The 24,213-nt window shown below is 45.9% G+C and overlaps 1 protein-coding gene across 2 annotated transcripts in view; it reads right to left on the bottom strand.

Annotated features, from left to right (window-relative positions):
• The window catches only part of LRRC45 (leucine rich repeat containing 45), a 493,704-nt gene that overhangs the window by 372,256 nt on the left and 97,235 nt on the right, over positions 1-24,213 (bottom strand). For both annotated transcript variants that reach the window (XM_086931189.1, XM_086931190.1), the window contains exon 5: positions 9,312-9,490. In XM_086931189.1, the coding sequence (XP_086787315.1) occupies positions 9,312-9,490 (179 nt within the window). The remainder of the gene's footprint in view (positions 1-9,311; positions 9,491-24,213) is intronic.

Raw genomic sequence — 24,213 nt, 5'->3', positions numbered from 1 at the left:
GTTATTTTAGCTATAGCATAGCATAGCATGTTTGACGATCCATCGTGATTTAAAGACAGGATTGCCTTTGTGAGGTGGAGCAAATGCAACAAAAAGTTGTTTTGTTTTACAAAAAGGTTTTGTCCTATCAATATAATACAATAGCACACTTCTGACATCAAGTGTGTGAAGAGGAATACGCAGCTGACGAGATAAAATACAAGTCACGTAGACAAACAGCATGGAGCTATGGTGAGGGTGGTAGACCGGGATGCACACTATCACAGAAAATTAGACCTGCAGGGTCAGCAACTTTTATAACACAGATAGCTGACACGCGAGATCAAACCAATATAGCACTATGTCAATTCTAGACTGCTTTAAGGAATACTTCTTACAACTTTACACCACGCGCTCGACTGCGAACCCGAATTACATTAGACACTACTTCGATGACGTTGCCCTAGCCTGGCTATCTGATCCACAGCGCGAATACTTCTGTCACCACATCACGAAAGACAAAATGATAAGGGCAATTAATTCCTTACCAAATAACAAGGCACCTGGTCTTGACGGACTACCTGGTGAATTTTATAAGGAATATCGCGACCTGCTGATACCATATCTAGCTGAGATGTATGAAGAAGCCTATGAAAACGGTATACTCCCGGCTTCACTGCGAGAGGCAATTTTAATAGTGCTCCCTAAACCTGACAAGCACGTAACTAAATGGGAGTCATACCGTCCACTATCTTTAATGAATATAGATGTTTAAATCCTAGCAAAAATTATAGCAGCGCGAATCCAGCCTCTACTGGGAAATTTAGTTCTACCGGACCAGGCTGGCTTTGTTCCGATGCGCTTCACCACACAGAACATACTCACCATTTTTGCAATGTATTATCACTTAGATCAAGACTTACCGGCAGCCGCTGCATTGCTAGATGCGGCGAAAGCTTTTGACTCCATGGAGTGGGTATTCATGTTTACTGTGCTTCGTAGGATGGGCTTTCCAGAGCCATTCCTGTGATGGATTGAGCATCTCTACACAGAACCTACTGCACAGATTAGAATAAACGGGAACACATCCAATCCAATTAGTATAAGCAGAGGGACATGGCAGGGCTGCCCGCTATCGCCCATTCTGCTTATGTTAATCCTTGAACCACTAGCCTGTAAAATTTGTCAAAACACCCGAGGCTACTTTACAATTACACCTTCGACCTATTGCCATATCACTACATGCTGATGATATGGTGCTTTTTACCCGCAACCCTGACACCCACTTAAATGAGTTTATAAGGGAATATATTCGAATTTAACGATATTCAGGATATCCCATCAACTGGGATAAACCAGTCATCATACCTCTTACTCAAATTACGACACAACCCAATTTAGAATATTCATTGACATGGCAAACTGACCCGGGTAAATATCTTGGCGTATGGATACACTGTGATACTGACAGGGTGATAAGGGAAAATTATGGTAGGGCATTATCCAAACTTGAGGAACAGATAGATCGATGGATAAAGATGCCTCTCTCCTTAGCTGACATAATTGCATTGCAAAAGATGATAGTATTTTTATACTTATTTATAAACATCCCCATATGGCTCACGCAGATACTATTTTCGAAACTAAGGTAGGCAATGCAAAGATTGACATGGGCTGGAAAGCAGGCCAAAGTGGGATGGCAAACGCTAACGAAACCATATCATAAAGGGGGTTTTGGAGCACCAGATCTACAATTATAGTATTATTATACTCAAGCACAACACGCTCATTACTGGCTATGCCCAAACGAGTATATACTACACATAGCAGTTGAAAGGGATAGAGTCCTGCTGACCCCACTGACGGCTTACATATCAGATCCAAAGTCCTTCATTCCACACAACACAATTCAGACTGTATTTTGCACTTCTAAAGCGTGGCATACACTCGCACATCGTGTGCAAAAGCTTCCTATATATGCATCATCACTTCACATAGCTCACCACCCACGTGTATCAGTTACGCAGGAGAAAAAAATTATTCTATTGTTAGAAGAGATGAAGCGGACTACTATGGGAGCTCTGTTCCCACGTAATAGGTTTGTCTCATGGAACGCACCATCACTAAGCGCGCATCGCACACCACTGAAGAGGTTTGCATATTTGAGACTGCGCGTGGCATGAAAGGAATTATATGCATAATTTCCAGAAGAACCACCACAACTGCACACATTACAGGTTTTACTAACGGCACCTACCTGCCAAAATCTGGTTACACGATTATATAACGCATCACAAGAGGAATAGCACGAGGACATGAATAAATCGCTTCTTGTAAGTACAATGTTAAGATTCCACACCGGTGCCGGAGGTGTTCTGGGTGAAATGACCCTTTTTAAGCCTTCCATAAAGGCTTTAATCTCAGGAACTTTGAATAAAGATAAATGTGGTCTGTTTTACAAATACACAGCGACTGCTGCAAGGTGCAATCTAATAGATGTATAAGCTAGACTTACAATGTTGTAGATGCAGAAGGTAACAAATAATGTTTTGAATGGATGCATCTAAATGATTAATGTTGTTATCACAATTGATAACAAAACATTTCCATTTTGCTGCATAACAAGCTCTGGTGGTAGGTTTTCTTGCTTCTCATCCAATCTCCATGATTTCAGGAGCCAAATCGCTAAATTGAGTTCCTTTGGGTTTGGATGCCCAATTTCTCCATGGCTCTGTGTGAGAAGGCTGTAGTTGAGATGCAGCTTTTTATGTGGAACCACTGATAGTTCTAACAGTGTGGTAAACCAAGGTTGACAAGCCCACTTAGGGGCTTTTAGAATCAGTGTGAGTGATGTTTTCCAGAGTTTCCGAACCAGAAACTGAAGGAGTGGGAGAGGCGGAAAAGCGTAGGCAAATATCCCTGACCAAGTGATCCATAGGGCATTGCCTATGGAAGGAGGGTGTGGGAACCTGGAGGCGAATTTTGGGCATTTTGCGTTGTCCGCCAAGATGAATAGATCTATTTCTGGGGATCCCCATTCTTGAAAGTATGGAAGGATAATTTGGGGATGAAGTTCCCACTCGTGTATTTGCTGTCTCCTTCTACTGAGGAGGTCAGAAATCTAATTATCCACCCCTGGAAGGTGTTCTCTCAGTAGATGAATTCTGTGATGGATTGCCCAGCTCCAAATGGTCTGAAAGAGGCTTGACAGTTGGAGAGAGTGTGCCCCTCCCCCGTTTTTGTATATAGTACATAGCTGTCATGTTGTCCGTGTGGACTAAGACAACTTTGCCTATGAGGTGAGACTGAAAGGCTTTAAGTGCAAGAAATACTGCTAGAAGCCCTAGACAGTTGATGTGTAGATGTTTGTGCTTGGAGTCCCTGAGGCCCTGGATTGTGTAATCTTGGAGATGGGCACCCCAACCTGATAGAGATGCGTCTGCTGTTAGCATGATCTGTGGAATAGGGTCAATGAAGGGCTACCCTATAGATGAATTTTGTGGATTCCACCACTGCAGAGAGTGCTGAATCAGATGTCTACCAACACTAGATCTGGCAATTGACGCTGTGATTGATTCCACAGACGTGTTAAGAATTCTTGTAGAGGACGTATATGTAGTCTTACATGAGGCACTATTGCTATGCAGGACGCCGTAATCCCAAACAATTGCATGAAGGTTCTGGCTGGTAATTTTTGGTTGGTCTGAAACGGAAGTAACAGAGCTTGAATGCTGCAAATTCTGGCTTTATTGGAGAGGCTAGAGCTTTTTGAGTGTCGAGAGTGGCTACCAGATAAGATTGTGACTGTGAAGGCTGCAGGTGAGACTTTGATGCATTTACCGTGAAGCCCAACCGTTGGAATAAGTCTAGCGTGACCCGAGTGTGTTGTAGACACTTTTGGTGCGTGCTGGCTTTCATGAGCCAGTCGTTTAGGTACAGGAAGCGTGGATCTGTTGTTTCCTGAGAAGAGCTGCCACTACTGCTAGACATTTGGTGAACACTCCTGAAGTAGTAGTTACTCCGAATGGAAGTTCTTTGAACTGATAGCGTTTGCCTACTATCACAAATCGAAGGAATTTGCGATGAGCTGGGTGTATGGGAATGTGAAAGTATGCGCTCTTTAAGTCCAGTGTGAACATAAAGTCGCCTTGCTGTAGAAGCTGAAGCACCTGTTGAAGTGTTACCATATGAAAATGTTCTGAGAGTATGTACTGGTTTAACAATCTGAGATCCTGAATGGGTCTTAAGGATCCGTCCTTTTTGGGAATTAGGCAATATAGAGAATAAATCCCTGAACCTTGGTAGTGTAACGGAACTGGTTCTATGGCTCTCTTCTGTAAGAGGGATTGCACCTCTTGAATGAGTAACTGTAAATGGTCTGATGACAGTTTGTAAGTGCGAGGTAGAATGTTTGAAGGATTGGCTCCAGGCAATAAACATGACTGATAATATTGATCACCCATTTGTCGGTTGTTATGGATTGCCAAATGGGGATAAACTGTTGAAGTCTTCCCCCAACAGGTCAACAGGTATTAAGTGATCGGGGAAAGTGTGGGCAAGTCACTGCTTGTTAGAGGAAGGGGGGTTGCGAGCTGAAGCACCTCTACCCTTACCTTTGGAATTATTTCCTCTATACCCTCCCCTATAAAAAAACCTCTAGAGGGAGAGGATTGGGTACTGCTTTTGTAAGTAGAAACATTCAGGGCTGAGGATGTGGTTTTCAACCCTTCTCTGTACAAAGAGTGACGAAAGAAGCCTCTATTTGATGGGGACTGGAGTGCTTCCATGGACTCTGCCACTTCAGTATCTTTTTTTATTTTTTCTAGGGATTGGTCGACTACAGGACCAAACAGTCATTCCTTGTCAAATGGGGTGTTTAAAATGAATTGTTGTATGTCGGGTTTAAAACATGAAATCCTAAACCACAAGACTAAGTGCTCACTGCCTTTTACCTCTGAATCACTCAGCGCTGAGATGCCCAAGGGTAGTCCCGCGCTTTACAAATCCCATAAACATAAACATGTATGTCTTCTGAGGAGAATGCTAGTATTTATCTTCCTAGCAGCGGTATCAGCAGCATCTAGAGCACATGTAATAGAATAGTTATTTATTATTTATTTATTATCATTTATTTTATTATGAAGTTTTATATAGCGCTAACCAGACCCAGGGGTATCGGAGCGCTTCACAACTGTTCAAATGCATAGACCAAACAAACATTCACAGTAAGTACAGTGCAGATATCTGCACAAGTGTCAAGAGTCGAGAGACAATATTGGGTATACACTGTGCGTATTAGAGGGATAAGTCACCAGTGTCAATACGTACTCGTAGTACCGTATCAGGATGACCGTAATCTGGGTATCCCACCCCCATCGGTGGGTATTGTCAATAGTTCTTCTGCATCTCATGCCCCTTTGCTAGCGACCGATCCAGATAAAAAAAAATTAAGTGGCTCTTTGAATTTTGCGAAGGAGGACATAGTTCTTATATGAGGAGGGATAGCGCCCCAGATTTTGGGCGCGTTTCCTGCGAAGGATCGGGCTGCGATTTTTTGTTTGCGTGCATTCATTGGGATGAGTAGTAGCGTGTTTGAGCTCCGGAGGGATCTGGTTTGTCCAGCTTTTTTGAGTTTAGAAGCCAAGTATTCGGGTTTGCCTGCGTGAAGGGCTTTGTGGGTGAGGCAGGCTGTTCTGAAACTGGCACGCATTTCAACTGGGAGCCATTTTAGTTCTCTGAGTGGGGGGTGAGATATGGTCAAATTTCTTCACTCCTGTGACCATTTTAGCTGCTGCGTTTAGTGTTGTTTTAAGGGGGGCCAGGTGCGCCTTTACTGAGCCTGACAGTGTTGCGATCCCATAGTCCAATCTGGATAACACCAGTGATTGGGTAACTTGTTTAAGGTCTTTAGCTGGGATGAAAGGTTTTATTTTGTTCAATAGCTTTAAGTTCAGGAAGGCGCTCTTCGCAGAGATCTTAATGTGTTTGGTCATATTAGGTTTCAGGTCTAAAGTGATGCCTAATGATTTTACAGAATCTGCCAGGGTGATCTCTCCATCGAGTGCATCGATAGCAGATAGCCATTCTGTAATTTGAGGGTTCTTTTCTTTGTTTGAGATGAGGAGTATTTCAGTCTTGTCCTGATTGAGTTTTAGGTGGTTCCTCGATAGCCAGTGTTGGACTTCTCTGAGCGTGTCATTGAGTATCTGAATGTCGTCAATGTATGTCGTTTCCAGATAGATCTGTGTGTCATCGGCATAAAGGTGGAAGGGGATGTTAGCTTTTCTGAGTAAGGTTGTGAGTGGCTCCATGTAAATGTTAAAAGGTTGTGGGGAGAGCACTGATCCTTGGGGAAATAAGTTTGCCCTCTTGAACAAACTCTTTTGCCTTGTATTTGTGTTCTTCTGGGAGATATTGGAGCACTTGCTCCATCTCATCCCAGTGTGCTCTGTCGTACCTAGCTAGCAGGCCTTGTGTGTTTGGGATGAGCCAGTGATTAGCAGCTTGAGCCGCTATGCATTTTCCTGAAGCATCTTTGAGCCTAGATTCTTTATCTGGGGGAGGAGCCTCGCCAGAAGTTTGTGAATTAGCTTTACTGCGAGCGTTGGATTCTACAAGGGAGTCAAGAGGCAGCTGACCTTTAATAAAGGTAGGATCAGATGGTGAAGAATCGTGTTTATCGACTCTAGAAGTCAAAATTCGTGCTCGCACTGGATCTTTGAAAATTTCATTTACATGCCTCATCAGGCCCTTCAGCATAGGAAGTGTTTGACTTGACCTGTGTGTCTCAAATAAAAATTCCTCTTCTAAAGACTCTTTATGTAACTCCACTCCGAGGTACTCTGCTGCCCTAGCAATGAGTTCATGGTAGGCAACAATATCATCAGGTGGGGAAGGCTTTGCAGGGTAAAGGTCTCGGTCATTGTCTAATGGAGGATCAATGGTGTAATCCTTCCATGGGTCTACAGGCGAATGAATATCTCCATAGTCAAAATCTCCCTCTTCAGGCTGTGAAAGTGGAGACACTCTGAGGTAAAATGTGTAAAGGATATAAATGTGGAGAAGAGGGTGGTAATAGAGAGGATGGTGGAGCAGGATAAACAGGCCTGGTAGCTACATCTTTCTTTTTCTTTAAATGAATCTTATAGTGAGAGTCCTCAGAAGGAATTCTGTGTTTAACAGGAGATTTAGCATGAATGTGTCCTGTATCAGGATGGATATAAATCTTCTTTTGTCTGGGATGAACAAAGACCAAATTACATTCAGAAGGTTCAAAATTGCTGTCTTTTAATGTCGGCACCGAAAGTTTCGATGCCGGAATGGACCTGATTTTAGGAGCTAAAGATTACAGCTCCGAAACATGCTTTGGTTTTGGCATGGCATGGTTTCGGCTCCAAACCAGATTTCGGATTCGAACTGGGTGGTTTCGGATTCGAAGAGGATTTCAGTCGACTCGGTCCCGAGCTGACAGGCTTGACTAAGTGTTTCAGTGCCAAGCCGGAAGCCGGGGTGTCGGAAAAATGATCTCAGTCCCGACCTTGGCCAGAAGGAAGAGGTGGTGCCGAAGCCTTAGGAGTTTTGGGTATGGGCTTAAAGGGCAAAGGGTCATCTGTACTCACTGCATCATGTCCCGGAGGTACCTCTTCAGACTCCAAGTCTATCTCTAGTTCCGAATATAACTCTGGAACCGAGATGGCCTCTTCTTTGTCTTCTGCCACTGATGCTTCAACGTCTTCATGCTTGGATACTTCACCTGAAGATATCCAGAGTGAGTTGAATATTCTGACGTTGCATTTCATGACATCAAGCCAGTCGATCCCGAAGAGTCTTTTTGGACTGAAACGATTTGCAAGCGTCGCAATCATCTTCTTTGTGCTCCGGAGACAAGCACAAGTTACACACTTTATGTGAGTAGGTGAGTGGGTACTAAGCGTGGCACCCAGGGCAGAACTTAAATGGAGTCCATTCCATCGACAGAAGACTGAATATGCAATGTTCCATTGCAAGTGCTAAAACGCATGTGATTACAACGTTGTGGTTACAACGACCGCATTTTTACAACGCAAGCCATTCCATCGCAATTCATTTCTACGACTTGCTGTAGGGCGCACGCTGGACTTCGGAATAGTATAATTTACCATTCGAATTCCAGCGTGTGCAACAGTAGGGAAGGTGTTGGAATAGTAAATTATACTATTCCTTAGTTTAGGGTGCCCCCTACAGCAAGTCGTAGAAACAACTTGCAATGTAATGGGTTGCGTTGTAACAACGCGGTCATTGTAACAACTGCATTGTAATCGCATGTGTTGTAGCGCATGCGATTACAATGCTGTTTCCCCCGAAGACTGGACCGGCGCGGTCAGACCCGAAGGCCCTCCATGTAGTTTTAGATCAAAAAGGAAGGATTCATTGACCGAAGCAATACGCGGAGATGTTGGTAACACGTACGAAACAATATCATCGAAGGTAGAGTGGATTGCGCACCGAGGGGAACCCAAAGAACGGTTTCAAACCGGAGCGCAGCAATACACGTCCAAACCCAATGGCCGAAGAAAACAATCTAACAATAGAGTTGATGCCCATGCGCACAATCACCAAAAGGAGGAGTCACTTTACCTCGTGACTCGAAACCTTTTTCGAAGAAAAACAACTTGCAAACATCTGGACCCAACACTAGATGGCACGAGTATGCAAAGCATGTGTATCTACAACACACATGCCTCGAACATTGTATTCCTGTAATTTAACAGTGTTTTTCCTAGGTACTGTAGTTTGATGGACCCGGAGGTGAAGTCTTGTGAATAGTATATTTCCTGGCCTTCAGCTTGGCTGAAGATCTTTAGTGGTCCAATATTTCACCCACATACTGTGTAATCTTTTGGGGTGACTTAATAGCAAATCCATATTTCTGTTCAACACCAGATACACTGTGCTCGCTCATCAGCCCCTTTCCCTCTCTAACCTAGGAGCATAAGGCATGCACTCCACTGGTAATCAAATCAGTCTCTGATGAACTATCTCAGCATGCCCAGCCTTGCCCACTATCATACTCAGCTGTTGCAGACTTGCATCACTAGCTGATTGAACATCAACCACAGCCCATTCCCTGTTCTTACCAAGCTCCAACATACACGATTTGCACTGAAAATCACCCCATTCACATATTTGGCATACATATGCAAATAGTGGTGTTTGCATATCAACCTTAGTATCAAAGATAATGTGCCACCACTTCGACACTTGTACCTTTTCCAAACCAGCTCCCACATGTGTGCAGAGGATCAAAACAACACTGAAAGTGACTGTCTGGGGGTTTCTCTCCCATTCCTTACCCAGCTCCTGCAGGCTTGAATTGCGGTTTAGGGCTACAGCAAGCTCTCCAGCCCCTTGGTGGTTGATTTGATTATTGCGGAGGTCCAACTGCTTCAGGAAGTGATTGGATCCAAGCCCCTCACAGAAGAGGGAAAAGCCATCCTCCCACATTCCTAAGTTATTCCACTCCAGGGTAAGGCTATGAGACAAAGAGGACATAGGCATAAGAGTTTATAAGATAGCCCACTATGTTGGGCCTCTATCATAAAACTGAGAACACCCTTGTTCCTCACTAAACAGTCACCTTGCTCAGTGTTATAAGGAAACACTGCACATAACACCTACCGTACACACGCAACACAAAGTGCCTATGCGTCACTCACCACACCGGGCACCTATCACATACTGCACAGCACACACCAAATGTAACATTGCACATTACTAAATTCACTGAACCGGGCTTTTAACACACATGCCTCTCATGAGTCATGGCCCCCTACCCACACACACCTTTGTCCGTCCTTTACTTGGTTTGATCCACAAGTTTGACCACACTCAGTACTGCCTATTTGCACATAATGTAGTTGTTGTAAAGTGCTCTGACACCATCGGGTCCTGCTAGCGCTATATAAAACTCCTAAAATAAAATAAAAAAATATAAATACTTGGCTAAATGGGGTTCAGCCTCGACACCCTCCAATCCATTATGTGTTTTAGTCTAGGCTGATACGGCTTTCAAGACACACAAAATTCTTCAGCTGATGTGTACTGGACTGGGCTGGAGATAGGCCTCACTGACAGCCCTTACAAAATACTTTGCAGTTCAGCCACTGGTTAAAATGCATAAAAAAGTATGGGAACTGTGTTAAACTAATTAGTGGGAACTGTATTATTTTATGTTATGAAAGCTCAGTATTAATTAATGTGATCACTGCAGATGTCTGTGTGTGCAACTTATCCCAGAACTGAATTCTGGTTGGTGAACTTGAGCATAGTGACAAGTATTTTTAGTGCTACGAGGTCCAATCTTGTGACTAAAAGCACTGTGAATATGCAAGTCATTATGTAAAAGTTGTATTATAGACAGTATAATATAGGCTGCCACAAAATATACAAAGAGATTTAGGCCAAGATTTACTGGCACTTTGAGCCAGATGTGCGCAACAAAAGGGATTCAAACTCAACAAATGATTTCCAGATTTACTTTCCAAAGCGAATTACGATTTGTGTTGGAAAACTGCCTAAAGTAACACAAAGTAGCACAATGCACTACTCTGAATCAAGGGGGCATACTATGGGTGGTACATGAGAGTTCAGATGCAACCAGCCATTGGTTGTGTCTCAAATGTATAATTACTACAACTGGTAAACTGGCTTTGTGCCCAAAAACGTATGTCTCCTTGAGGCAGGCGTAGGAGTGGAGCAACTTTAAAAAGTTACCAAATTTTCCAACTTTGCATATGAGCTGTACTGTACAAAACACACACACACACACACACAAGGTGGGAAAAGTATTAAAGAATATTTTTTGCACTGGAATAATCCTATTTGCGTACAACCCTATGCCGACCATCAATCATACACCACTGAACTATGGTGCAAGGATGTATGCATGGTGCAAGGCAGCCTAAAGTGCGCCAGCACAAGGAAAGGGTAAAACCACACCATTTATTTGTAAATACAGTGCTGTTCTCCACTGCCTTTAATGCAACACAGTGTAGCAACTTTGCCTGCTGTGCTGCGTTGCCTGAAAAGTTAGTAAATCTGCCCAAGTGAGTGATAGAACTAGTTACTTGCCAGTAACGCCATGTCTGGTAGACTATATATAACCACAGATTCCATACTTTAGAATTATACCCAGGTGTCAGAATGGATCTGGAAATTTTTTCATGAGCAGTACTCCTGCGTGTAGTAGTTGGCATTGTTCAGCTCCGAGTGGCATCTTTGGTATTGTCCGCACCTGAAGTGACGGGGGAGTGCCTATATAGGCGCCACTCCAATGCACGGGCGTCAGTTTCTTTTCGTGTCTTTCCAAGACAGAAGGGTGGAGCCACGGAGAACACTGACCTCTGGTGTGTGGAACTCGGGCCCTAAAAAGGGATTTAACCCTGTACCTATAAATCGGTTTGCAGAGCAGGATGGATGGGTGGGTCGGTAAGGAATCTGTGGCTAGATTGAGTCTCTACCAAAGCGTTATCGAAGGGAAGAAACTTGTTCATCTGATAAGAGACTTCTAGCAGCAGACTCCTTACCTTTTCATAGATACCCAAGCAATACCTCTCTGGAGGTGGGTCAGCAAGCTTGATTTAGACTAGGGAGTCCTACAGGACCGAATGGGCAAAGTGCCCGTCCCGACAGACCTTACAGTCCAGGCAAAAGTGCTTGGTAAGCATATGCAGTGAGGCCCAGGTTGCTGCCTGGCAGATGTCCAGGACCGGGACTCTGCATGCTAAATCAATGGTTGCAGTCTGCTCTGGTGGAATGAGCATGCAAACCCTCTGGGGGATTCTACTTGGCCGATGCATAACAGATCTTAATGCAAAGTACAATCCATTGGGGGATGGTTAGTTTCTGCAAGGCCTTCTGTTTTTTGGCTCTGACAAATCCCACAAAAAGTTGATCTTCCACCTGGAACGGTTTTGTGTGGTCAAGGTATGATGACAACACTCTTTTTGGGTCCAGTTGGTGGAGTCTCTCCTCTTTCTTAGAGGGATGATCAGAGGGCAGAAGGTAGGCATAGTGATGGACTGGCCTACATGGAATGGAACCTTTGGCAAGAAGGATGCTAGGGTCCGAAGAACCAAATTGTCTGTGACGAAAGAGAAGTACAGAGGCTGGGTTGACAGCACCTGCAGTTCACTGACCCTCCAGGCAGATGTAATGGCCAGCAAAAATGCTGTCTTGATAATGAGAAGACCAAGAAGCCAGATAGGAAGTGGCTCAAAGGAAGCACACATTACAAAAGTAAGAACCAAGTTAAGGTCTCATTGAGGTATAAAGTAGGGATCGGCAGGAAATAACTGTTGCAAATGTTTAAAGAACCTATTTACAATAGGTAGGAAGCTGGCTCTGTATATACTGTACCAAAGTGAGGTGTAGTGCGCACAGAGTCCAGTAGAACCCAAACGGAAGGCAAAGGTAAAGTAAATAGCACCTCAATCTCTATTTGTGGTAGTGTGGTTGAGCAGGAAGTCTTTATCAGAGGACAGTGTTAAGCATTTGTTGTACCCACTTATCAATCAAATTCAGCAAATGAATTCACAAACTCAAAGACTGTACTTCAGACCAATTGTTTTTGTATAAAAAAATATTCTTTTAGTTATTTTATTTTCTAGAACCAAGCTAGCCTGGCATGGGTAAGTAATAAATAATTTACAGTAGTAATGCAGTTGTATCACAGTTTGGATTGCATTGTATATGAACTTTGTTTTGGTTACAGTATTGTTACTGAAAATACAATGCTTTGGAAATACAGTACATATACTTTGTATAGGCTCTTTAGTAAAAATGACCAGTAGATTACTTTGCAGATTACTTTTCTTACACAGTACAGTATACCTGGATACTGCACTGGGACATTTCCTGTAAACAGGTGAGTAAACATGTTTTTGTTACGTAGTACAATTTTAAAAGGTTTTCCTTTTTTTTGTTTGAATATATTTCATTAGCATTTCTAAATCATTGGCAGTTATGTTCAGTACATATGACGACAATGAGCAGTTGAAGAGTAAAAAAAAATTATACAGCATTTGTAATCTTTTTACACCATTATAGCGACTACATTATTCAAAAGTGATATGCACAAAAAAATTAGAAACCGTTCGTGTACAGTGGTGGTTTTGCAAAAAGACTGTTGAGGTCGCATACGGTGTGTCGTCTGTCTCTGTATGTGTGGTGTCGTCCGGTACTGGCGATAGTTCTGGGGAGAATGTAATGATGAGCTGTGGTGTGGGGCTGCATGTTCTCCCCAGGACAACGTGTTCCCTGGCCATACCCTGCAGTCAATGCGCGGCATATCGTGCATCATGTTAGCTTAAGGGGAAGTACTGAGTGCCAAATGAAGTGTAACTACCAATATCACATATGCAAATTTCGAAGAGTCTTACCAGTGGTGAAAGTACCCTGGTTTTTTTAAATGTAACCATTGTATGAACAGGGAGATGGGATAATTCAGGGAAGAAAAGATGGAGAAGAAATAATTAGAGTGAGGTGTGAGTGCTAGTGCTAATGCTAATGAGGCGTGAGGAGTGCCGATGTGTAATCGCAGGGAGAGTTCCATTAGGCCACGGCAAAGATGTTGGCCATGTCCAACGTGTGGGGCTGGGGTTCCCGCCTAGGGGGAGGGGGGGAGGGGAGAGTTAGTGCAGCCGTGTCTAGTATTTAGGGAAGCGTTAGTATCAGGGGGTTTAAAAGGTTTTCATACATTAACTCAACACTTAAAAACTTGGAGTCTCTGGTTTGCAAATAGACTACAGGTTCAGGGACGAAGGTCTTTTGGGTGTGACCACCACTTGGAGAGGTAAGTTGGGATGCTGGGATTTGGTTAGGCACTGTTGGTTGGGCCACCCAAGGCTATGGGGCGTCTGGTGCAGGGGTGCCTTTTAGGGTCGGATCTTCTTACCAGCTGCAGGTGCTGGCTTGAGGCAGGTCAGGGATCACCGGATCTGGGGTCAGGATCGCCGGGGAGACCTCCTCTTGGTGTTGGGCCACTCAAACTCGGGCCGTGGGCGTCTGGTGCAGACCTGCAGGTCCTTACGGAGCTGGAGTCTGTTGATTAACAAATCCGGTGTTCACTGGAGACAGAGTCTTTGGGATGAAAGGAAGGCAGGCCCTATGGGTTTCTCGAGATTGCTGGCTGCAGGACACACTGGGATTTTGCAGGAGCAGGTTCGAGGAAGGGACAGGCCGATAGGCCTGGGGCCAAGTCAGTGGGCGTCCTCCTCTTTTTAGCTTCGGCACGACTGTTCGGTCCTCCTTCTTCTTTTCTTCTTCTGGTTTCTTGTCTGAGGAAGCAAGGTCCAGGGGTGCCCCTAAATACTTGATTTAGGGGCGTTACAGGTAGGTAAAAGGTTGGGACCAATGGTTCCCTTCCCTGGGGGGTGTGGTACACCCCCTATTGTGCCACCCTCCAGTGGAAGGGGGCATAAGCATCTCCCTGGTTGGCTGGGTTCCCCCATCTGCAAGATGGCGGGGACTGAGAGTTGTGCTTCATCTAGCCTCCCCCACTCGAGGGGTGGAGTTGGCAGAGGTGGGCACACCTCTCTTCCGCACGTGTTTTTACCACTTGTTCTCCTGCCCAAAGTGGTGGTCAGAACCAGTGGGGACCAGATGCTGAAATCAGCAAGTGGCCTGGGGAAGCTCACAAAGGTGGCAAGCCTTGGGAGCTTCCGCTTCGTGGACCCTGCCCATCCTTGGGTATGAGGCTTTGCACCTCGTCCCAGGATGTGCATTGTCTCAGACACCGGAGAGCAGCAGGCTCTCCACCCAGGGTTCTAGAAACATGTATGGTGGTGGCAGCTGAAAGCAGCCACTCAGCAGGGACACTAGTGGTAGGTTGTTTTTCAGGGGGCATCTCTAAGATTCCCTCTGTGTGCATTTTTCATTAAATCCCACACTGACATCAGTGTGGGTTTCATGTGCTGAGAATTTTGATACCAAACTCCTCAGTTTTCAGTGTAGCCATTATGGTGCTGTGAAGTTCATAATGACAACTCCCAGCACCATATACTCTTAATGGCAGCACTGCACTTACAATGTCTAAGAATGGACTTAGACACTGTAGGGGTACAGGGCTCATGCACCTGTACCCTCACCACTGGTATAGGCAACCAGCTAGAGGGGTGACTGATCTAGGCAGTGGATTGCATGCATGGCACACAGGGATGAGTGTCATGTCGACTCTTTACTTTGTTCTGCACCAAGACACAAAGCCTGCATAGGCAGTGTGTGAGTGCAAAGGTACAGATCCTCTAAGGGTGGCACAATAAGTGCAGCAGCCCTTAGAGGCCTTCCCTGGTCACAGTGCCCTGGGTACCCGTGGTACCATTTACAAGGGGCTGACCTGTGGTCAGAGATGCCATTTTATTTTCCAATTCAGTTTTAGGGAAAGAACATAGGCCCTGGATACCCGAATGGTAGGAGCCTAGGGCACACTCAGTCAAAGCACAGCAGTCCGGCAAAACGTGGGGGCAATCATGCAGAAAGAGGGCAATTTCTCACAGGGATTTGAAGAGAGATTGTTCACGTGGCAGCTGCAAGAAGGCAGAGATGGCAGATTAATAAATACCCTTCAGTGTGCATGCAGAAACCAGCTGGGTGAGGAGAAGGATAAACAAAAGAACTTGGTAAAGGGCTGCGGTTAAAGGGTCAACCTGGTTGGCTAAACACCATGCCACAAACATGCTCCAACGGCCAGAGAATTCAGTCTTGGTGGAAGGATGCTGTGCTGCCAAGATAATATTACAGACTTCGGAAGGAAGGTCGGAAGCTGTCAACTGTCACCGCTCAATCATCGGAGCGTTGACAGGCTTGGGTGGAGAAGCATCCCCTGCTACTACGACAGAAGATCCTACCGAAAGGGAAGCCTGATTGGAATACTGATGCCTATGCTCAATAGCTGAGGAAACCAGACTCGCTGAGCCCAGTTGAGTGCCACAAGGATGACTTGGACTAGTTCTTTCCTGATCTTGTTGAGAACTCTGGGCAAGAGTAATGTGGGCAGAAAGGCATGCAGGAGGCTGAAGCTCCACTCGAGACGAAAAGTGCCGCCAAGCAAGAGACGCCTTGAAAACGTCAGCTCGCAAAACTGCTGACATTGCGCATTTTTTGCAGTGGTGAACATATCTAACCAAAGCTCTTCCCACTGCTGAAAGAGAGCTTACACCACCTCCGGATGGAGATGCCTTTTGTGATCCGCTAGGCATTTTCGGCTAAGTTTGTGTGCTCTGGCATTTAGAGATCCTGCCAGGAGTTGAACCACCAGGGAAATGCTCTGACATTCCAGCCATGGGCAGAGAAGTAGGTCTTCTTGACAAAGGGTCCACGACCCCACGCCGGCCTGTTTGTTGCAGTACCACAGGGTTGTGGTATTGTCAGGGAAAACCTGCACTACAATTCCCTTGATGGAGCATAGAAAGGTTTTCAATGCCAGTCGTATCGCTCGGAGCTTCGACAGATTTACGTGGAGCCCAGATTCCACCGTAGACCAGAGGCCTCTGATCTCAACCTCTCCCAGATGCCTGTCCTAACCCAGGAGTTATACGTCGGTCACTACTATCAGACAGTGGAAGTCCGTGCAGGTAAGTGGGGTGGAGCAGGGCGGGACAGGAGTCGCCAGACAACGGTATGGGGAAATTAATTAAATAAATAAATCCAATTCCATCGTCTGTCGACTCCCGCCCGACCACGCTTAGCTGCGCGGATCACGGCTGCTATCGGATCTGGTTGGGAAAAGGAGAGGGGTCTGTCGCTGACCCAATTTGTTAACCACCATTTCAGGACTGTTGCAGTGACCCAATTTGTTAACCACCATTTCAGGTGTGCCCTCTGAGATCTTGACCATGTTGGAGAGATTTCCCTGATGCTGCGCCCACTGGAACTTCGGGTCCCACTGCAGAACCTGCATATGCCAACGGAAATGTGTCACAATCAGGATGAGGGAAGCCATGAACCCCAGCAGCCTCAGTCAGTCTCCCCAAACCCAGGATAGAGGTTCATAGCCTAAACATCCTGAAGTCTCCGTTCGAGAGCAAAAGTCTGAAAATGCACTGTGTCCAGAACATCTCTGATGAAAGGGAGCGTCTGAGAAGGGGTCAGGTGTGACTTTGGCATGTTAATGGTGAACTCGAGAGAATTCAGGAGGTCCGCCGTAGTCTGGAAGTCAGAGATGACAGCCTGGGGCGAGCCCACCTTCAGCAGCTTCAGAAGATAGGGGAAGACTGGCACCCCTGATCTCTGCAGATGGGCTACAACCACAGGCATCACCTTGGTGAATACCCGAGGGGCACTGGTAAGGCCAAAGGGAAGCACAGTGAACTGAAAGTGCTTGTGGCCTACTGTGAACTGCATGTAATATTTGTGGGCAGGCGGGACTGGGATGTGCATCCTGCAAGTCCAATGCTACCATCCAGTCTTGCAGGCCCAGGGCAAACACGACTTGAGCGGGAGTGAGCTTTTTGAATTTCTCCCTTTTCAGGAAGACATTGAGTGGGCGCAGGTCTAGAATAGGATGAAGGCCTCCGTCCTTCTAGGGCACCAGAAAGTAGTGGGAATTTCAACCACAACCTACTTCTGATGCCGGCACCCTGTATATAGCTCCCTTGTCTAAGAGAGCCGCCACTTCCTGGTGGAGTAAGGAGATATGGTCCTCCATCACCCTCTCTCAAGTGGGAGTCATGACAGATGGGGTAGTCATAAAGGGAAGGGAGTAGACCCTTCGGACAATCTGGAGATCCCAGCAGTCAGATGTTATCAACCTCCAGTGGTGCAGGTGATAGAGTATCATGCCTCTCACTGGATGCCCATGCTTGTCGGAGGGCAAATTAAAGCAGCTTAGAGGCTGCAGCTGCGGGGGGGTGGTGGACTGGTCTGACCTCTGGCTACCGGACCCTTGAGGTCTGTGGGTACCGCATTCTCGGCCACACAGGAGCTGGGAAATCTTCTTGCTCAGGTTATCCAGCCTCCTGGACTCCCCGTCAGGTGGAGTGGCAGGGAATGCACCAGGATTTATTCTGGAAGTGGAGGTTTGGACCACCAAGCTCTCCAGGGTGGTGTGTTTGTTGAGGAAGTTGGGGTCTCCAGGGGTGGGCGATAGCGGCAGACAATTGTCCTCTTCAGTGCCCCTGTTCATGGCTTGGATCAGGGGTGAGTAGGATGCTGTGAGGACTTCATCAAATGGGAGAAACAGTTTGGGAGGGGTGACTCCGGTCTGAAGCACCTCCATCAAGACTTTAGTTGTGACAGCCATGAAGGACACTTGAAGGTCCCTCCTCCATAGCCATGGTAGCAGGAGGAGTGACCAAGCCAGTATCTGGGGAGGTGTCCAGTCCACTGGTCTCTCAAATCATTACACCAGATCTCTGATCTCCACCTCTTACAGATTGCCACTCCAATACAGAGGCGATACATCAGTCACCACTGAAAGATTGGTATTATAGTCTGAATATCCTGGACTCTCTTCCTGAGGCAAAGGCACAAAACCAAGCTGTGTCCAGAATGGCTTACATGAAGGGGAGTGTGTGAGAAATAGTAAGGTGTGAATTTGCCAAGTTGACAGAGAACCCCAAAGATGACAGGAGGTACACAAAGTCTGGAGGTGGTTGGTAAATGCCTGTGGCGAGCCCATCTTCAACAGCCAATCGTCTTGGTAGGACAAGACTGTCATCCCTGATCTCAGAAGGTGTGCTTCCACCACCGCAATCACTTTCATGAGCATCTGAGGGGCATTGGTGAGATCAAAGGGAAGCATAGCCAACAGGAAATATTCCTGTCCCACCAAGAACCACAGGTAGCATTGATGGGCCAGCAGGATAGGTATATGGAAATAAGCGTCCTGCAGGTTCAACACCACTACCAGTCTCCAAGGTCGAGGGAAGACCAGACTTGGGCATTCCAGGGGACAGCATTGAAAGGATGCAAGTCAGGGATACGTGGAAAGAATTGAGTTGCTGAATCCCAAAAGGTGTGGCAATAGTGCCCTAGGAGGCAGCAGGCATTTACAGATCGAAGCTCCAGGCAGTTGGATGAAAGGACTCTTTTCCCAAATATTTCCACTCACTTTGACTCCCTATTGGGGGGGGGGGGGTAATTGTTAATGTGTTAGGGTTAGTCTTGCTTGCAGACACCTTTCAGCAGAGGGGTGCTGGAATAAAATGCCAGGTTTACCCGAGGCAACGCAGCAAATTTGTGCAATCTGTCGATTGACCAGGGGGCCAGAGCAAAGTTTGGTCGATGTCCCTAGCAAAGTATTTGTAAAGACCTTGTTAAAAGGTAGGAGGGGCTCAGCGGATGTTTGCCTAGGCTGAAGGGCTTCCATAATAACATTGCAATTGAACTCCTAGTTGGGTAGCTTAGGTTCAAGGACTTTGTCTGTCTTATGCATCACCATGGCGGAAGAAGCTTGCTCCTCAGTGGCAGGACCAGGGGGTTGAGAAGAAATCAAACTCAGGGTAGATATCAAGGTAACCGTCTCATCATGCGCATATTTGTCATTGTCCAAATGCGTGCCGAACAAGGAATGCAGGATGTGTGTGGGTTTTTTAAAAGGTGCATCAAGTGGAGGAACTGAGGGCTCTATGGTGGCTGATGAAGTCTGCTTCAGCGTCGAAGAACCAGGGACCGGGATGGGCCGGGATGCCGGAGGTGGGGGTCGATACTGGAACCTATGGTGGCACCCGTTTTGGGATCTGAGAGTCCAGCTCATGCTGAGGGCCGATCAGCCGGCAGTAATCCAGGTGGAGAACCTCTCAGCTACATGGGGCCCGCAGGCACACCAGAGGATAGCAGCAAGAATCCAAAGAGTCAGAACATGGCCTCACGGAACTCTTTGTTCGGATTAGGAGTGGCAGACGGCCCTGGAAACTCAAGCAGTGCCAGAACAAGTTGAGGGACTGGCTCCAAAGTCAAACCACTTTGTGAGCGAGATTAAGATTTGTGGCCCCACCCCGTGCCTTCTGAGGGGAGTGTGAATGGCAGTAAGGGACAAATTCAGCTTAGATTTCTTGGGTTTTTAATTTGACTTACCCAACAACTTTGAGACGAAGACTACCCCTAGGAACGACTTCTGCAAGACCTGGATCTTAAATGGTACCAGAAAAGAACTTTTGACTTGGACCAGTCATGGAGTCATCTGGTACGCAGCGATGTAGAGCCTCACCTCACGGTTTCAGGTTTATCAACACACAGTCAATGCCGGCCTTAGAGTCGCAGCTAGACCCCAGGCAGCACAGGCAAATCACATGAGGATCTGTCAAAAACATTTGTTTGCGATAATCCTAACAGGGCTTAAAATCTGTTGTTTTGGAAGGTGCCAGGTCCCTTGCACGCAGAAAAAGAAATGTTTGATTGAGGTAGGTCTCAAAGAGATGAAAGACAGCTCCGGATCTGCATCTGGTGGTAAGGAAAGAAAGGACCTGTACCAGAGCACAGGAGTATTGCTTATATGGATTCTGCATGCCATTTATGGAGTGAAATGGCATCAATGCATAGCTGACTGGCACCATCTAAAAGCATTGAGAGGTATTGGTGAAAAGTTTCAAGATCCAGTCTGACGCCTAGTGAATATTCAAAAGGCGAGGAATCTGCAGCTAGTAATCTCTATTAGAAAGTCGGATCCGTAGGGATAGGCATTTTGCCCATTCGGTTCTGCAGGACTTTTTAGTCCGAGCCAATCCACAGATTGTTCACCTTGGGGAGGTATTGCTTTCTATTCACAAGGTAAGGAATCTGCAGTTAACAGTATCAATCAGAAAAGCAAGTGACTTATTTAGGGTAATGCTTTTTCTGATACTCTTTTTTAATCCCAGATTTCCCATCTCCCCATTCTTTGGAATGGACTATTTTCCATTTAGAAAGGTCGCAATCTAGAGATCTACACACTGGTCAAGCCAATTTGCCAATGGGTTCTACATCTAAGGGCGCAACTGACATCAGCATGCCTGATTGGCACTTATATACAGTCTGCAGCGGAGGAAAATAGGTGCTGAGCCACCAAATGCCATCTACCAACATGCAGGAGTACTGCTTCTGAGTTTTCGTGATCCAGTCTGACGCCTGGGAGAATATTTTAGTATATGGAATCTGCGGCTGGATAGAGTATCCACCAGAAAAGTGGTTTAAAAAGGGGCCAGTACTACTCACTACAAGACTTTATTCCTGACTGACTGGACATCCTAATAAAAGAACTGTGACACCTATGTCTAGTTAGGTAGACTCCGGTGTTCAAGACTTGTAGTGTTATAAAATAGCGACGTGTGCTATGTGATTTAAAATACAGGTCTACATGTTTTAACCATCTTGCGATTTTGGGTTTTCGTCAGGACCAGTGAAATGACCTGGGTGGTACACACACGCTAAGGTACGCTCTACCCTCGATCAATAAAAAGATGGAAAGACAAAATTGTTTTCCTTTACAAAATGTTGTCTTCTCCCTAGTCTGGAAGAAAAACCTGCAAAGAAAGATTCGAGGAAAAGGGTGGTTGGGATCACATTGCAAAAGACAAACAATTGTTGTACATATAACACAAATAGAGAGTGCCCCTGGGGGTAGTTGGCAGACATACTAAGTCACTGTCATCAGTGCTAGCTGCCACACTATGGGTGTACCCGGTCACGGAAGTTAATGCGTGGCCCCAATGCTGGTGCTGCTCTCAACAGATTGTGCGATAGTGAATATAGCCCTCAGGAATTGTAAAAGAGGCCTGGCTTTAAGAACTTAGGTTTTTTTTTTAGGACAAAACACAGGAGATTGTATGAGCGGTGAGAATTATGCATATCGCGGTAGAAATGACACTACGGAAAGTGAATATGTCTCACAATCACCCAGGAAAAGCTACATCTAATCATCCCAGACTAAGGATTTTACAGTTCTGTAAATGTAGCCCAGTGACACCTGGATAACTGTAAAACATTCGGCTTACTCAAAGAGCGGTATAAATCCGCTTCATGGGCGTCCGGGTTCCAAGGGCGATGCTCGCGTTACCTGGAGAGTGAAAGCAAAAACGGGGGCAAAACGCAGTGAGTGACGGAACGTCATCTCGAGCCTACAGACCGCCTTTTTTAGCCAGGGGTGGAAGGGGAAGGGGAAGAAGAAGAACGGGCAACCAAGGCAACCAAGTGCACTGGGGAACGGAGGAGCCGGACACAAATCAACCACGGAGCAAGACTCCACAGGCAGGGCCCGGCGGCCGGAGAACCTAGTCACTAATCCAGCCACCAGACCGAGTTCCAAGGATGAGGAACAAGTACTGCATAAAGGCTCGGGTTTGTCCCGACGGCCAACCTGGATAAATTCAAACTCCAGTGTGAGCTTTCGTCCTTTTTTAAGAAACTAAAATTGAAAGCGTTTTTTGAAAAGAGGGATGAGATGACTACCAACAACGACCAGAACGAGACCGGTCTACGAACCAAGTCAACCTTTATGCCACCACTACACACGAATCTGGTGGAGGTAACCACTTTTGAGCAAGCTGTCTTCAACAATGTTGAGACGCTGACACCGAGACAAAACGTTCACAAATTTGACCAGGCGTGAGAGAATCGCCTTGGAGAACCTCAGGAACTGTGATACCATCGTGGTTAAACCCGCGGATAAAGGCGGCGGAGTGGTGGTACTAGACAAGTCAGCATATCAAACTGAATGCCAAAGGCTGCTGTCAGATGAGACGAACTACCGAAGACTACCAAGTGACCCTACAGAGGATCTACGCAGCGAGATAAAATCCCTAGTAGAACATGGGGAAGCAGAAGGATATATCTCTAAACAAGAGGCTGATTTTTTGTGCAATAGCGAAGGAAGAACACCATACTTTTACACACTTCCGAAGATGCACAAGAACAAATTCCCGCCGCCCGGAAGACCGATAGTTTCCGGCCTGGGGTCACTGCTGGAACCCCTGTCCCGCTTCTGCGACGTCTTCTTCAAGAAACTGGTGGGTGCAGAACACAAGTACATACCTTCAGGACACCAAGAGCTTGTTACAACTACTCTACGATCTCACTGTGGACGACAACACCATCCTGGTGAGTTTCGATATCGAGAGTTTATATACAAGCATTCCCCAGGATGCAACGTTGGAGGTCCTGGAAAAAGCTCTAGCAAATGAGGAATGGACTTCCAGAACCCCAAGACATTTCATACTAGAGTGCTCGGGGTTGGCCCTAAAAAAGAACTATTTTGAGTTTGAGGGAACACTATACCTCCAAACGGGTGGAACTTCGATGGGGAGTACATTTGCCCCCAGCGTGGCAGGGCTCTACGTCCATGACTTCGAGGAGAAACACATACTCAATGACATGAACCCCTATAGCTCAAATATCCTATTATGGAAACGGTACATCGATGATGTGCTGGCAATCTGGAGTGGACCCGAAGACTCACTGGTTTCCTTTTTTAATTGGATGAATAACTGCGATGACCATCTGAAATTCACCTACGTCAAGGACCACAGCACACTGGTGTTCCTTGACCTTGTATTCAAAAAAGAGAATGGTAGTTTTGAAATATTGACACACTACAAACCTACGGCGAAAAATAATCTACTACGATTTGAAAGTTTCCATCCCAGGCCCCTACGGGAGAACCTTCCATACCGACAATTTTTGCGAATCCGCAGAAACTGCAGTAAATTAGAAGATTACAAGGAACAAGCCAGTGATCTCACCCAAAAACTGAGAGACCGAGGGTATCCAAACAAAATCCTGCAAAAAAGTCAAAAACGTGCACGCAACCAGCCGGGAAGCACTCTTGGAAAACATAGAAAAACCAACTGAGGAAACTCCCCTTACTTGTGTCACGACATATTACACAATTTCCAATGATGTGACCAGGGTAATAAACAAACATTGGTCAATTCTGAACTCCGGCAAAATGCAATGGGAAAAACTCCTTTTCTCTTTTAAAAAAGCGAGAAGTATTAAGGATGCAGTGGTGAACACCAGACCTATAAGAAGAGCATTAGAGAGCGAAACAGTGCTTAACGCATGAGGACTACCAAAGGTCACGGGCCATTACAAATGTGGCAATTGTAGTGTCTGCCCACTAACGACAAACACTAAAACCCTACATCTTGAACCAGGGAAGATTTGGACAATCCGAAGTCATACAAACTGCAACAGCGAGAATGTGGTTTACAGAATAACGTGCCCTTGCAATTTGCACTACATTGGTATGACCAACAGAAAAGTAAAACTACGAATAGGGGAACA

This window comes from Lissotriton vulgaris, chromosome 7 (genome assembly GCF_964263255.1).
Source record: "Lissotriton vulgaris chromosome 7, aLisVul1.2, whole genome shotgun sequence".
In the NCBI taxonomy this organism is placed as follows: domain Eukaryota; kingdom Metazoa; phylum Chordata; class Amphibia; order Caudata; family Salamandridae; genus Lissotriton; species Lissotriton vulgaris.
This window is presented reverse-complemented; position numbering and strand designations above follow the sequence as displayed.